We start from the raw sequence: 14494 nt of genomic DNA, 5'->3' as shown, positions 1-14494 counted from the left end.
ATGTGCATAGGGATTTGAGTCTTAGAAGGTCCCATTCATCTATGTTATCTTCTCCTGGTTGTAGCCAGCCCACTGTTACAGTCACGGTAACAGCCCACCTGGTTGCGAGTCTTCCTCTCTCTCTGACCCTCCACCTTTCCCAGGATGAAGTCTTTTGCCAAAGACGGCCACTCCTGACAGGATGTCCAAAGTATGGAAGACGAAGTGTCACCATCCTTGCCTCTAAGGAACACCCCTGGGTGGACTTCCTCCAACACAGACTTGTTTGTTCTTTTGGCTGTAAAGTCTTTTTTTATCCGTTCACAGGAATTGTGTGGACAGGTAAAACAAAAGGTGCAAACTTCAGGAAACTTTTTTTTCCTTTCTTTTTTCTAAATTATTAATTTGTTGTTGCACTTTTTTTTTTTTCATCCCTCCCCCTCCCCCAGTCCACCTTGCAGTACACCTCTTTGGGAAGCTTTTTTATTTTTTTAAATAAAAACAAGGTGGTTTGTGGGTCAGATTTTATTTCCGCTACCAGGAAGCACCAGGGCGGGAGGGCTAAGGTGTTTATTATATTAATGTTAATGGCCCTGGTGTTAACAGCTCTCTTGTTATAGAGGAGACTGATGTCACCATTGTTGGCTCTAAGGAGGGCCCTTAGTTACACATCCTGCAAGATGGATTTTTTTGTTATTTTAGCAGTTTGTGACAAAGCCAGTACTCTTCTCCAACACCACAATTCAAAGGCATCATTTCTTCTGTCATCCTTAGTTATTGTCCAACAAATACATTTCAAATACATAGGAAGCCACTTGAATGCAATGACTTGGGTCAGGTGCACTTTAGTCTTTAAAATGGCATTCTTATTTTTCAGCACTTTGAGAAGTCCTTGACAGCACCTCTCCTCAACAAGCCTTTTGATTTCCTCCTGATACCATGGGTGCTGAGGTAGATCCAAGAAAAATCAAAGTGTTGACAAGGTCAATATTTTCTCTATTTATCATTATGTTGCCTATTGGTCTGGTGGTGAGGATTTTTGTTTTCTTCATGTGAAAATGTAACCCATATTGTTGGCTGTAGTCTTTGATCTTCTGCAGAAAGTGCTTCAAGTCTTACTTTCTGCAAGCAAGGTTGTATTATCTGCACAATGCAGATTGTTGGTGAATCTTCCTCCAATTCTGATACCCTATTTTTATACTGCTTTTTTAATGGTTTGCTCAGTATAGAGATTGAATAAGTACGGAGAAAGGGTACAACCCTGACATATATCTTTCTTGATTTTAAACTATTCAATGTTCCTTTGTTCTGTATGGATAACTGCTTCTTGGTCTATTTACAGGTTTTCATGGGCACAATTAAGTATTCTGAAATTCCTATTCTTTTCAATTTTATCCATAATTTGTTATGATCCACACAGTTGAATGCCTTTGTCTAGTCAATAAAACAGAAGTAAAATTTTTTTGGCTTGTCCACTTTCACTCACAATTCACCTGACATCAGCAATGATATCCTTTACGTCATAACCTCTTCTAAATCTAGGTTGAATTTCTGGCAGTTGCTTGTCAAAAATTTTAGCATGATTTCCAAATTAGAAATTCTTTTAGAATTATTTCTAAATTAGAAATTTTAGACTGATTCCTAAAATATTATAAACTATTCTAATATTTTAGAATCATTTTCAGCAAGTTTTACTTCCATGTGCTGGTGTTTGATAATTTCCACATTCCGTTGGATCACCTTTTGCAATAATGGGAATGGATGTGGATCTCTTCTAGTCAGTTGGCCAGGTAAGGCCGTCTTATAAATATCTTGGCATAGACAGGTGAGCACACCCAGGGCTGTACTTGTTTGTTTAACATGTCCATTGATATTCTATCAATTCCTGGGGTCATACTTCTAAAAAAAGCAGCAGCAGATTTTTCTTTCTTTGTCCTATCAAGTAACTTTAACCAGAGTGGTCAGTTCGAACTGCATAGTGTCATCAGGGCTTACCCTAGTGCCATGGTACCATATTTATCAATATATAGTTGTTGTTGTTGTTGTTGTTGAGTGATGTCAGATAGGAATCAACTCATAGCTGATTCTCCAGTGAGTTTTCAAGGCAGTCTCGTGGGAAAAAATAACTCATCCTTCGCACAGAAGCTGACGGATTCAAACCATGCAGTGCAGGCCACCAGATTTTGTGAGGGTCATACTTTTTTACAATGCCTTCCGTGCAGCTTGAACTTCCTTCATTATATTGGTTCTTGATCATATGATGCTTGTTGAAATGGTTCCGTTGACCAATTCTTTTTGGTTATAGTGACCGTAGATATTCTTTCCATCTTCTTCTTTTGATGCTTCTTGCATCATTCAAGATTTTGCTCCTAGAGAATCTTTCAGTATTGTAATTCAAGGCTTGAATTTGCTCTTCAGTTCTCTCAGCTTAAGAAAGCTAATACTTACTTATTTACTGAAGGAGCCCTGAGGGCAGTCAGGACAGAGTTGTGTGCGAAGGCCTAAAGGTGGAGATTCTCTGGCATTTCAAATTTATCAGCCTCTCTTCAGAAGAAAGATGAGCAGTCTTTCTTTTAAAGACTTTAAACTCCTTGCAATATAGAGCCTTGGGAACCTACTGGGGAGTTGATTATGAGTTTGACCCAACTCAACAGCAATGAGAGAAAAAGGAATACTTATTGAACATAAACCAAAGTGCTTTACATACTGTCTTCTTAAATTTCTTTTTTCACACCAGTCCTGCAAGGTAAATAGTATTAATCTCCCCTTTCACAGACGAGGAATCTGAGGCTCCAGTAGGCTGGGGCACCTACTTAACAGCATACAGCTAATAAAAGAGAGAAGCTGGACTGTGACTCTAGGTAGATAGGTCCATGACCCTAAAACCATCCCTAAGGGTGCCAGAGGTCACTGAGCAGGCAAAAGGGAGTCTGAATGCTGACGTCAATCTACTGGGCATGTGCCCTGTGGGAGAAAGAGGAATGATCATCGATTGCAACAGGCAAGAAATCAATAGGAAACTAATCTTTTAAGTACTCTGTAATAGGTTGAAAACTATTTCAAAAGGAAGAAAAAAGTGTCCTTCCAGTCTAGGAAAATTAAAAGAGGTCTAGCAGGCTGAAGGTCTTTATCTTCTTAGCCCAGAAAGGCAATTGAGAAGGAGCCCTACATCAAGCTGAAGCCCTTGGTTGACGTTTGCCTCTCAGCCAATCTACAGCTGAGCTGTCGTCCCTTAACAGGTCAAAGAAGGCCTTTTCAGTGTCAGTGAACAGGAAGGGAGAGTCTTGACTAGAAAGTTTGCTCTGAATCACAAACTTTCCTACTTGGTCTTCCTCTTTGTATGATCTGCTGGGTGAAACTACCTTTCTTTCCTAGAAAGATATTTTTCCACTCAGTCCAGATCAAGGAGGGAGTCAGCTAACGCAGGCAGCCCCAGTGTTTCTTCCTAGTCATCTTTGACTTTGGCAACAAATCCTGTTTATTCTCTGTCACTTCCTCTCTCTCCTCCCCTTTCCCCTCCTCTCTCTCCCTCATCTTTCTTTCAAAATTGCCTTTGGGTTGGCAATGCAACTCTTTAGCCAGCGGTCCAGAGCTCCCTTCCTTTTTCCGTGGTCGAAAGTTTTCAGGGGCCACACACACAGGTAGATGTAAGAAGAGTAGAAACTGTATAAAAGTCTAAAGCGTCGCCACAAGGAGGCGGCAACAGCACACACTTAACCTGTAGATGCTTAATCTGCATAATCTCCTCTCTACCTTTAACCCTGCCATTCTCTCCTGAAAGTGTTAAACATGCATGATCTCTTCCCCACACCCTTACCTTAACCTAACACCTTCCTTCTCTAAGACAGGTTTGAGAAACTCATACTCCCTCTCTCCAGTATATAATAAGTCTTCTGCTTTGTCCACTCCTCCAACCCCTGTCTCTAAAATCACTTTCCGGCAGCAGCAGGTGGGAGAACAAGAGCACTACTGTCCAGCCAGGGCAGGGTGACCTGGGGCTTGGAAAAGCCTGGAAATCTTCATGGAGTTGCTGAGCCTAGATGGATGAAAAGGATTCCAGTTGGCACAGTGGAAGGGAAAGAAGTTAAAACGCAAAGCACACATGGGAAGCTGGAAGAGCGGAGAGAGGTGTGTGATGGGCGACCCTGGGCTCAAGACACAGCAGACCAACAGCCTCTCTCCAAGGCCCTGCCCCAAACCATGAAAATATGGGAAGGGTGTGACTCAGCCAATAAAAACATTGTGATTCAGCAGACAAGAAAGGCTCTCACAGCAGCCCTTTTGTTCACCCTACATCCCTCCTCTTTTCCCCACTAAATTCTCGGACTGGAAACCAACAGTTCTGGTGGCCCAGTAGTAAGGAATTGTGCTGTCAACCCAGCAGCACACAGCTCACGTTCACCAGCTGCTCTGAAGAAGGGAGATAGACAATCAAAACCTGCTGGAGGGTCAGCTCTGAGATACACCAACAACATTGTCTAACAAAGGACTTCTACCTTTCTATCATGCCTGAGATAATAACAAATATGGATTCTTGTTGTTATATACCATTGAATTGGAATCGACTCATAATTGACCCTCCAGCAGGTTCTCAGAGGCAGTAAGTTGCACGGGAGGAGACTGCTCATCATTCTATGAGGGTCTGTTTAGATGGTGAAACAATTGTTGGGCTGTTAACCAAAGGTAATTAACTCATTGCACAGCTGGCCCTCCCATGGCTTTTTGGAAGCTGTGAATCACAAGAGATGAGATTGCATATCTCTCTCCCAAGGATCTACTGGCAGATTCAAACTGTCCACCTTTGGTTTGGTAGCACTAACTCTCTACCTATTTGACCACTAGCACTCCTCAACTAAAAGGTGGTGGTAGAAGTTGTAGTGTACTGTTGAGTTGGAACCAACCCATACCTGACCCTCCAGTGAGTGGGTTTTCAGAGGAAATTAATTGCCCAGGACATTACCTATCCTCCTCCCACAGAATAGCTGGTGGGTTTTGAACCCCATGCCTTTGGGATTGTAGCACAGTTTTCTTAACAAAAGTAAGGCAGTTCTAAATTACAGGAGAAAGATAAAGCAGCTTCTTCCCATTATGATACCGTCTTGGAAATCTATTGGAGGGTCACCCTGAGTTGGAACTGACTCGACAGCAGAGATGGGTTCAACATTAGTGGGGTCAGTAGACAGATGGTCTGACATGGTCCAATCTAGGAGGGAGAGTCTTTGGTCTGACTGGCATTCAAAGGACCTTCCCTCACAGAGAACAGGGGAGCTTTTTGCTGGTTCCCAAGACTGTGGGAAGCCCTGACTTACTGTGATCAACTCAGAGGAGCCGAGGAACAGGAACAGTACTGGCACTTGAGGAAGGGACAACACTTAGCGTTCAAGAGCAACCTGAAGGAGTGTTCTGTGGTCACTCAAAGGGATGCTAGAAATGGAATTCTTCCAAACATTCTCCATACTTAGAATTAGTTCCCCCACCAGATGCCCCTCAACCTCTTGGTGGCTGATTGTCATGTGCAGGGGCCTGGGAACAGCGCCGATTCCTGCCTTTCTGGATTGCTCTCATTCACCTTTGTACTCTTGCCCACCTGGGGGCCTACCATGGACAGAGGCATCACTAGGGAATGCTGGGATGTAGACTGCTGTCCCTGACAGAGGGGGATGACACCCAGTGACCAGAGTTCAGCAGTGACGGCAGTAGATGGACTTGTGCCACAGGGGAGGGACCACCAAGGGAGTGAGGTCACTTGGTGTTAGAGACCACCCAGGTGACTCATCACCACCTCTCCATCACCTGAATGCCACAGAGGTGCCAGCAGGTTGGCTAAGGACACCTGCCACTGGGTGGAGAGGTAGGTCTTACCTGCAACAGGAAACTGTGGGAATCTCTGGGGGGCGGGACCTGCACAGTGGGGGCTGTCTCATCTCCCCACATTGCAGGCACTCTGGCAGCACAGCAACAGGCCATGACCACTACCTTCTGGGACCTGTGAGCTGCCCCCACCCCACCCCTGTGACTGGTACAGTGACCAGTGCTGTGGTCAGTCCTGTACAAGTGCCCAGTGAGAGCAAACCCTCCTGAGAAAGCAGGGCAGCAAAGGTTTAAGTGTCTCTGCCTTGCTCATCACACACTCAGAAGAACATTAACTGTTGCATACTAGTATAGAGGTTATCCTATGGATCCCATTTATTTCCAAGTCCCAATCTGACACCTTCTAACTCCAAAGATGCCTGATGCCCGGGATGAAGACTAGAAAACTAAGGCACTGTGTCAGAGTCGGTTAGTGACGCCTAAAACCTGAAGATCCATGAGTCCCGACTTCAGGACTCCACCCCTGCAGGTCTGGGAGACCAGGCTTCCGTTGCCTTCTCCTTCCATCTCTGGTCCTGAGAGTAGAGCCTGTCTCTTGAGGTCTTCTGAGGAAGCCAGGGCCTTCCTGCACCTGGATGAGAAGATCCAGGGCCTCAGTGAAGCAGCGGTTCCAGACAGTTAGGTGACAAGGAAGAGACATCAACATCCTGTTGCCATCCAGACAGCTGGTTGTCTGTCAAGACCACAGTGATTGTGCTAAACTCGCCGCAAGAGAATCTATCACAGCTGTGCCCAGCACCAGGGAGGCAGAGACAGGAGCTCAGGAAGGCACCTCAAGGTGGGCTCCAGCTGTGGGCAGGAGGCATGTGGGGCTGAAGAGATGTTGGTTTACAGCCCAGGCTGTAATCAACACTTCGCAGACCAAGGTGGGTGATGATGGGACGCTGGCCCATCGGGGTGTGCCTGGTCAGCAGCGGGGTCCTGGATCCCGAGGTTGCCATTGCCTCAATGCCGCTTCCCACAGCACAGAGGGGTCGCTATTCTGTCCAGAAGAATAAGGTGGCCTCAGAGCTTGCTTTTCGGGCTCTCTGTCAGGGGCTGCTGCAGCTGCCACACCACCCGGATGGCCTTGGCAGCGGAGTCCAGCCGGTGGAAGTCACTCAGGTCACCGGTCTTGTGGTAGCGTTGCAAGGCCGGCCGGAGCACCGTGATGGGAATGCTGTAGTTGAGGTGCGGGTAAGTAGCTCCCGTGCTATTGTCCCGGGTGTTGCTGGCGACAATGCCTGTCGAGGAGTCAGAGAGGAAAGAGGAGGTGAACAGGAATACAGATCCATGGAAGGGGAAGAAGGGCAGACCACACGGCCCCAATAGTCAATGACATTGGGCTCCCTGTCGGGGACTCTCACCCCAACACCCAATCCCACTCTACTCACTCCCAGAACTCTATCACTACCTGACACGTAACCTGTGCTGTCGATTACCTTCCTCTCCAACCAGTGTCAGTTCCACACATCTCCCCAGTGCCCAGCACAGAGCAAGTACTTAGCAAATCTTGTTGACTGAATGACTGAATCAAACCCACAGCCAAGTTTTCTTTGGCCTCCTGGGTTCATGTGAGTGTGTGTCTAAGCTATTGTTGCTGTTCTGTACCACAGAGTTGGATCTAACCCATAGCTGACCCTCCAGCCAGTTTTGAAAGGCAGTTCATCGCAAGGGAGGAGACTGTCCATCCTTCTCCCGCGGAGCAGCTGGCCTTGAACCACGTGCCTTCGGGATTGCAGCACAGCTTCTTATCACAAGGCCACCAGAGCTCCTTGTGTGTGCATGTACGTATACATTTTGAAAAATAATTTCGATTTAACCAAAGAGCACAGGCAGTGAATGTCCTCCAAACCCTGGCTAACTCCTTCCTGGGCATAAAGCCCACCAATCCACCAGCTAGGGGTCATTCCCAGGACCGGAGCCTGAGCACTCCTGGGGAAGTCTGGGGGAGGATCGAGGAACCAGTTACCCAGGAGGTTCCCAGTGTCGGTGGAGAACAGAGGTCCCCCACTGGAGCCCCCGTGCACAGCACATGTTGTCTGCAGCATCACCGGCGTGTCGTCCACATGCACCACAGCAGACAGGATGCCCGAGGTCACCAAGGGCCCACAGGCCTGGCCGAAGATGCCGTAGCCCACCACGCTGACAGCCTCACCTGCCGCAGACGGGAAGACCGTGAAGCTCCCCAGCCCCCATGCCCACGCTCTGCAAAGAGACTCTATCCTCCGTCTCTAGCCAGTTCCCCAGCAGGCAGAGACTGAGCCCTCCGCCGAGTTCCCAGCACAGCGTATATCCAATGACTTCCCCAAAGCACTAGACTGTCATAGCTAAGCCCTCATCTCCCTGCTAAACCACAGAGCCACTTTTAGGTGTTCCTAGCATCTAGCCTGCAGCCCCTGGGTGGTGCAACAGTCAGACCACTCAAGCTGCCTACCAAAAGTTGGAGGTACCCTGCACGAAAGGCCTGATGATCTACACCTGAAAAATCAGCCATCATGGAGCTCAGGTTCACTCTGCCAAGCTTGGGGCTTCCCTGTGAGTTTGAACCAAATCAACAGCATTTGGCTGGCACTTAGCTCGGTGCTCATCTCTCCAGGAGACTAGGAGTCTCTCAGTGAGAAGAAAGCTGGTAATGATGAATATAAACAGTCAGGGGGCTCAGCGCTTTCCAGTTCAAATTTCCTTCCACACAGTGTCTTCCTCAGAAAGCCAGGCATAGAAGCATGAGCACCACTTAACAGATGAGGGAACTGAGGAAGAGAGCAGCTACGGGCAACTTGAAGCCCATCCTCTCCATCTCCGCACCATACAGCTCCAAGAAATGAGGCACATGGGACTCAGGCAGGGGCATTACCAGGCCTTGGACTCCAACCACGCCACTAGCACCTCAAAACTGCCACACACGTCTCCAGCCAGCACCCTACACCACACGGCTGCTGGCAATGGAGGAGGAGTGCTTGCTACCTCACAGGTGCTCCTCCTGCCCCTGGAACCTTGCAAAGGGATGGGCATCAGCAGGGTTTCCAAAGGCCACCTGACCAAAACACTCTAACCAGGATGACATGCCAGCTTGAAGCCACCCTAACTCATTTATTCAGCTGGAGTGGGGAGAGGAATTGGTCCAGGAAACTGGCCTCTGAACCTGGCAGCATCAGAGTGCCCTGCAGTGATTTCCTATCCCAAATGAGGCCCGCCTTTTCGGGGGGTGCCACCTTTGTTCATTACCTTCATGGAACTGCTCGGCTAGCACAGGTGTGGGAACACCGTCCAGGGCCTTCTCCAGCATCACCACCGCTATGTCATAGGGAGACACCTCGTGGGTAGCAAATACCACTTGTCCCCAAATGGCAACACGCCTGGGAGGAAAAAGATGACAGACTTTGTGACCTTCATTCACTCCCTCGCTGTGGTCAACTCTTTCATAGTGACCCTCTTTCAACTTTCTGAGGCTATAAGTCTTTTTTTCTTTTTTCAGTTTGCTTATCTATTTTCTTTTTTTTTCATCAAGAGTTCTTTTTATTTATTTTTCATTTCAATGAACATCTACAGAGATTTTGGAATTCCATTCATTATTTGTTCCCCCCCTCCCCCCGCCCGTTTGCTCCTCTCCTTGAAAAGCAAAACTCCCTCATTGGTACATCCCCCCGCACATCCCCCAACCACACCCCCAAACCCAAATATAATCCACTCTGCAACCCTCATTCCGTACTCTTACAGTAAACATAATGCCCTAAAATATAATACTTTTAAACTATTCTCTCCCCCATAGACTTCAATGCCGTAAACATATTTCATCCAGTTTTTCTCAGTCTTACCCCTACCCCGATGTCAGCCTCATCCTACAACAGTGGCACCATATAGCATTTGTCCCTTTGTGACTGAGATACCTCACTCAGCATAATGTCCTCCAGGGTCACCCATTTTGAATAATATTGCATGAGTTCCTTGTTTTCCAATGCAGCATAATATTCCACTGTGCGAATATACCACAGCTTCTCTACCCATTCGTTTGTTGATGAGCATTTAGGTTGTTTCCAACTCCTTGCTATTGTAAACAATAACAACTGGAACAGCACATCAACAGAGAACTACCAGAAGTCCAGGCTGGGTTTAGAAGGGGTCGTGGTACTAGAGATATTGTAGCTGATGTTAGATGGATCTTGGCTGAAAGCAGGGAATACCAGAGGAATGTCTATCTGTGTTTCATTGACTATGCAAAGGCATTTGACTGTGTAGATCATAACAAACTATGGCTGACTCTGAGAAGAATGGGAATCCCAGAACACTTGATCGTTCTAATGCGAAACTTTTACTTGGACCAGGAGGCAGTCGTCAGAACAGAGCAAGGGAACACTGCATGGTTCAAAATTGGGAAGGGCGTACGCCAGGGATGCATCCTATCTCCATACCTTTTCAACCTATATGCAGATTGTAAACAAAGCCGCAATAAACACGGGTATGCATATATCTATTTGGGTGCCATTTATGGTCTCTTTAGGGTATATTCCCAGTAGTGGAATTGCTGGGTCAAATGGTATCTCTATTTGCAACTTTTTGAGAAAGCGCCACATCGCTTTCCACAGTGGTTGCACCATTTTACACTCCCACCAACAGTGAATAAGGGTTCCCGTCTCTCCACAACCTCGCCAGCATTTGTTGTTTGCTGTTTTGTTAAATTTTGCTCGTCTTACTGGGGTGAGATGATATCTCATGGTTGTCTTGATTTGCATCTCTCTCAGAGCTAGGGATTTTAAACATTTCTTCATGTGCTTGCTGGCCATCTGAATGTCTTCCCTGGTGAAGTGTATGTTCATATCCTGTGCCCATTTTTCAATTGGATTATCCACCTTTATCTTGTTGTGGTGCTGAAGTATTTTATAAATTTTAGATATAAGTCCCTTATCTGACATCTCATTACCAAACACTTTTTCCCAGTCTGTGGCTTCCCTTTTTACTCTGTTAGAGAAGTTTCTGGATGCGCATAGGGATTTGATTCTTAAAGGTCCCATTCATCTATTTTATCTTCTCCTGGTTGTAATGAGGCTGTAAGTCTTAATGGGAAGAGACTGCCCATCTTTCTCTGGCAGAGCTGCCGGACTCGTGCCTCAGGAGACACGTGCCCTTCTGGTTCATTAGCACTCAGTCCTCTCTAGATGGCCTGGCTCCTTTTCTGACTTTGAGCGTTGCCAACTGGGCATCTAGGAGAGGGGCAGGGAGAAAAGGGAATAGCAGTAAATGTATGTACCTTGCGTGGAGTCAGAAGATCTGGGTACCATCCAGGCTACTCTGAGTACATCACTTACAATGCAGCAGTTGCAAACATGCACTGTAAACTGTAAGCATGTCCATGTGTGGTGGGAAGGCCCTGGGTTGTGGAAACAATAAACTCAGCTGCAAACCAAAAGGGTAAAGGTTTGAGGCCACCTGAGGTTCCTTTAAAGAAAAGGCCTGATGATCGATTTCCAAAAAGCAAGAGAACCCTAGGAAGCACAGTTCTATTCTCATTCTCTGTGTGTGTTTGTGTGTCTCTGTTTCTGTCTCTCTGTCTCTGTCTGTCTCTCTCTCTCTCACACACACACACACAGACATACACACGGCCACCATGAGCTTGAATCAGCTTGACTGGCGTTCATACTTTAGCGCCATGGGCTAAGTCTGACATTGCTGTGTTTTTCTTTTTGTTCTTAAGAACATTATTAATGTCATTTTCCCAGCACCCATTTAAATCAGACATTGTTCTTATCCTCACTGTCCAAGTAGGGCCCAGAAAGATTGAGTTAATTTTCCCAATATAACTGATATGATAAGTGACAGGACCCAGAACAAACGTTGGGAGCCTTCTCTTTGACTGCCTTTGTTGATACTCTCAACAATGTCATCAGCTGGTGAAACAAGTGTCACTTTACCCTCTGGATCCCTGTTTGCTACAGGGATCTACAGCCCTATTCTAAAACCTTACATGGTAACCCATGAAGAGATAGCTTAGGGATAAAGTGACTTGCCACAGATCACATAGGGGACTTCTAACGTACAACTTCTTCAGCTAGTGTCCAGCAGAAGTGGCAGTTTCACTAAGAGCAGAGTGTGTATTTTGTGAGGTGGATAATGAGAGTTGGGGGGGGGGGGCTAGGTCACATCTCACAGTCTTCTCTATAAAGCCAAGCAAGGTTAACCACACTGTGTTAACCACTGGAAACAGAAGAGGGATCTGGAAAGGCATGGGCTGGAAGACTAGGTTGATCTATCAGGTGTCAGTACACCAAGACTGTCTTTTTTGACCCAAGTTCAATAGTGAGGTTCCAAAGGACAGACAGAAAACACAGCCAGGATGGCAAGGCAGATGTTGACAGGGGCAGTGGTAAAAGTAAAGAGGTTGAGGGTGCTTTTCCTGGTGGAGAATAAACCATCTAAAGATCTAACCTCACAGCCACCCAAGATCTCTCAGACTGCTCAAGACAAGCCTATCTCATTACATAAGGCAGCACTCTGGGACCCAGGGATCTGATCACCACTTGGGGAGGGGGGAAGGCCTTTGCCATTTAAACATATTAAGGGCTATGAGATAGAGAAGTTGCCCCAAAGAAATGAAAAGTTCCAATGTTGCCCACACCCGGCTACAGCAAAGTCCCACCGGCCCCCAACTCAGAGCTGGATGCCGCTTACCTAACACCCACTCTGTCCCTGGCTGGAGGTCCAGAAGCCCCTACCCTGGGGTTCTAGGCGTCAACTATGAGGGGAGAGCCCCAGGTCCCACCCATGTCGCACTCCAATTCATCTGTGTGATGCCAGCAGTGAAACCTAGGTTCAGCGCTGCCTGGTGGGCCTCACCTGGGAGTGGAGGAGCACACCAGGACTCTGGTCTTCTCCCGAGGCACCACATGTCGGCAGGTCAACACAAGGCGGGGCGCCACCGCTACTCCAGAGCCCCAGGAGCTGCCACACTCCACCAGCACCGCCGCAGCTGCCCAGGTGGGCTCGGCGGGGTCTTGGAGCAGTAGGCCCCGCGGGGCGCGCATTTCGCGAGGCAGCTGGGTGGCTAGGGACGCAGCACAGAGGCGCAGATGGGCGAGCGCGGCCCGGGCCACCTGGAGGAGCGGGGCAGCGGCGCACAAGAGCGTCAGGCCCACCCACTCGTGCCCTTTCCAGCAAAACGGCGACGCCACCAGCGCCACCAGCGCGCCCGATGGCCGCGCCAAGAACACGCCGCCGCCTTCGGTGCCGGGTAGGCAGCGCGCATCGGTGAGCAGCAGCGGACCCGCCGTGTTGCTGAGGACGCCTCGACTCAGCGTGTTGAGAAAAATGTCCGGGCAGAAGGTGCCGAATGGAGAGCCGCAGGCCAGCAGCGGCGCACCTTTGGCCACGGTCCCCAGGGGCGCCACCGTCAAGGCCACCCCGCACTCCGCGGGGTTCCGTTGTGCTGCCGCCGGCTCAGGCTGCACGCGCAGAAGCGCGAACCAGCCCATCGCCCGCAGCAGGTTCTCTTCGTTGTCCCACACCTCGTCCTCCGGAGACAGGCTGGCGAAGCGCCACTGCTCGGCAGCATCGCCTCCGTAGAGGCGCGCGAACTGGGCTCGGAAAGCCGGGCAGCTTAGCAGCAGCAGCAGCTCGGCAGGGCGCGGGGGTGACAGGGGCCGCCCGCGCGGCAGGGCTGCCAGGCCGGCTTCGGGGCCTGCGCACTTTGGGGTGCACAACACCGGACGGCCCTGCCGCGCGCAGCCTGCGGGGTTCGCGGTCGTTGAGCCCCACTGCACGTGCAGGCGGAGATCGTCGTCGCAGCTGTCTGCCGGCAGGAAGGACACGTCGGCCGCTGTCAGAGTCCTGCTGCCTGCCCGCAGGAAGGGAGTGAAGATGCGCCCGTGACACAGAACCAGGCCCGTGCTGCGGTTCAGGATCACCCCGCTGCAGCTCCACAAGCCCTCGTCGGGTTGGCTAGCCCGAGAGGCGCTCACCACGCAGCCGGCCTGCTCGGCTGCCCTCATGGCGGGGGCCCACAGCCACCCCATAGCTTCACCGAGTTCCCGCGGCGAAGGGCCTAAGGGTCTTGGGCTAAGCGACTAAATCCACGCGGCGCCACCTAGAGCTGCGAGCGAGAGGTGCAAGCACTCGCTTCGCTCTTCCTCATCAAGCGTTGATTGGCTAAAAATGACCGATCCGTACGGGTGGGGTTCAATCCAACCTTTGATTGGCTATTTTTGCTTCTTTCCCCGCCCTTGTTATCTCACCCAACCATACAGCTCACCAACAGCTGGTCCAGAGGACGAGCCCCTAGAAGATGATAGGTGTGTGGCTGTACCGGAAGCTGTGGAGGTGGGCAGGGCAGAGTCCTAGGAGCCTAATCTCTTCTCTGTCTCTAGGGTTCCAGGAATGGGATTAGAAATCAACTACTTTAGGCGAGCTCTGGTGGCCTAGTGGCAAGAAGCTGCACTACAATCCCAGAGAGGCACGGTTCAAATCCATCAGATTCTCTGCTGGAGAAGGAGGAACAATCTCCTCCTGTACCAGGCAGATCTGATCTGACAGTACACATACATACACACAAAATAATAAAATAATAAAAAATAATTTAAAAATCAACTACTTTAGCTGGGCGGGACTGCTCTAGGCGGTGATCTGTCAGAATCGGCCAGGCAGATTCCTAAAATAATCCTTGGCCAATTAAGTA

At 48.9% G+C, this 14494-nt stretch overlaps 1 protein-coding gene across 1 annotated transcript; it reads right to left on the bottom strand.

Annotated features, from left to right (window-relative positions):
- Positions 1-6855: 6855 nt before the first annotated feature.
- TYSND1 (trypsin domain containing 1) lies at positions 6856-13835 on the bottom strand. Its single transcript, XM_006888982.1, has 4 exons — positions 12661-13835; positions 9058-9188; positions 7802-7987; positions 6856-7073 (listed from the first exon to the last, which is right to left on the bottom strand). The coding sequence occupies exons 1-4, from the start codon at positions 13833-13835 to the stop codon at positions 6856-6858; spliced, it is 1710 nt and encodes a 569-aa protein (XP_006889044.1).
- Positions 13836-14494: the final 659 nt, after the last annotated feature.

Source organism: Elephantulus edwardii, unplaced genomic scaffold, assembly GCF_000299155.1.
Source record: "Elephantulus edwardii isolate Elephantulus edwardi_28Jun2011 unplaced genomic scaffold, EleEdw1.0 scaffold00074, whole genome shotgun sequence".
In the NCBI taxonomy this organism is placed as follows: Eukaryota; Metazoa; Chordata; class Mammalia; order Macroscelidea; family Macroscelididae; genus Elephantulus; species Elephantulus edwardii.
This window is presented reverse-complemented; position numbering and strand designations above follow the sequence as displayed.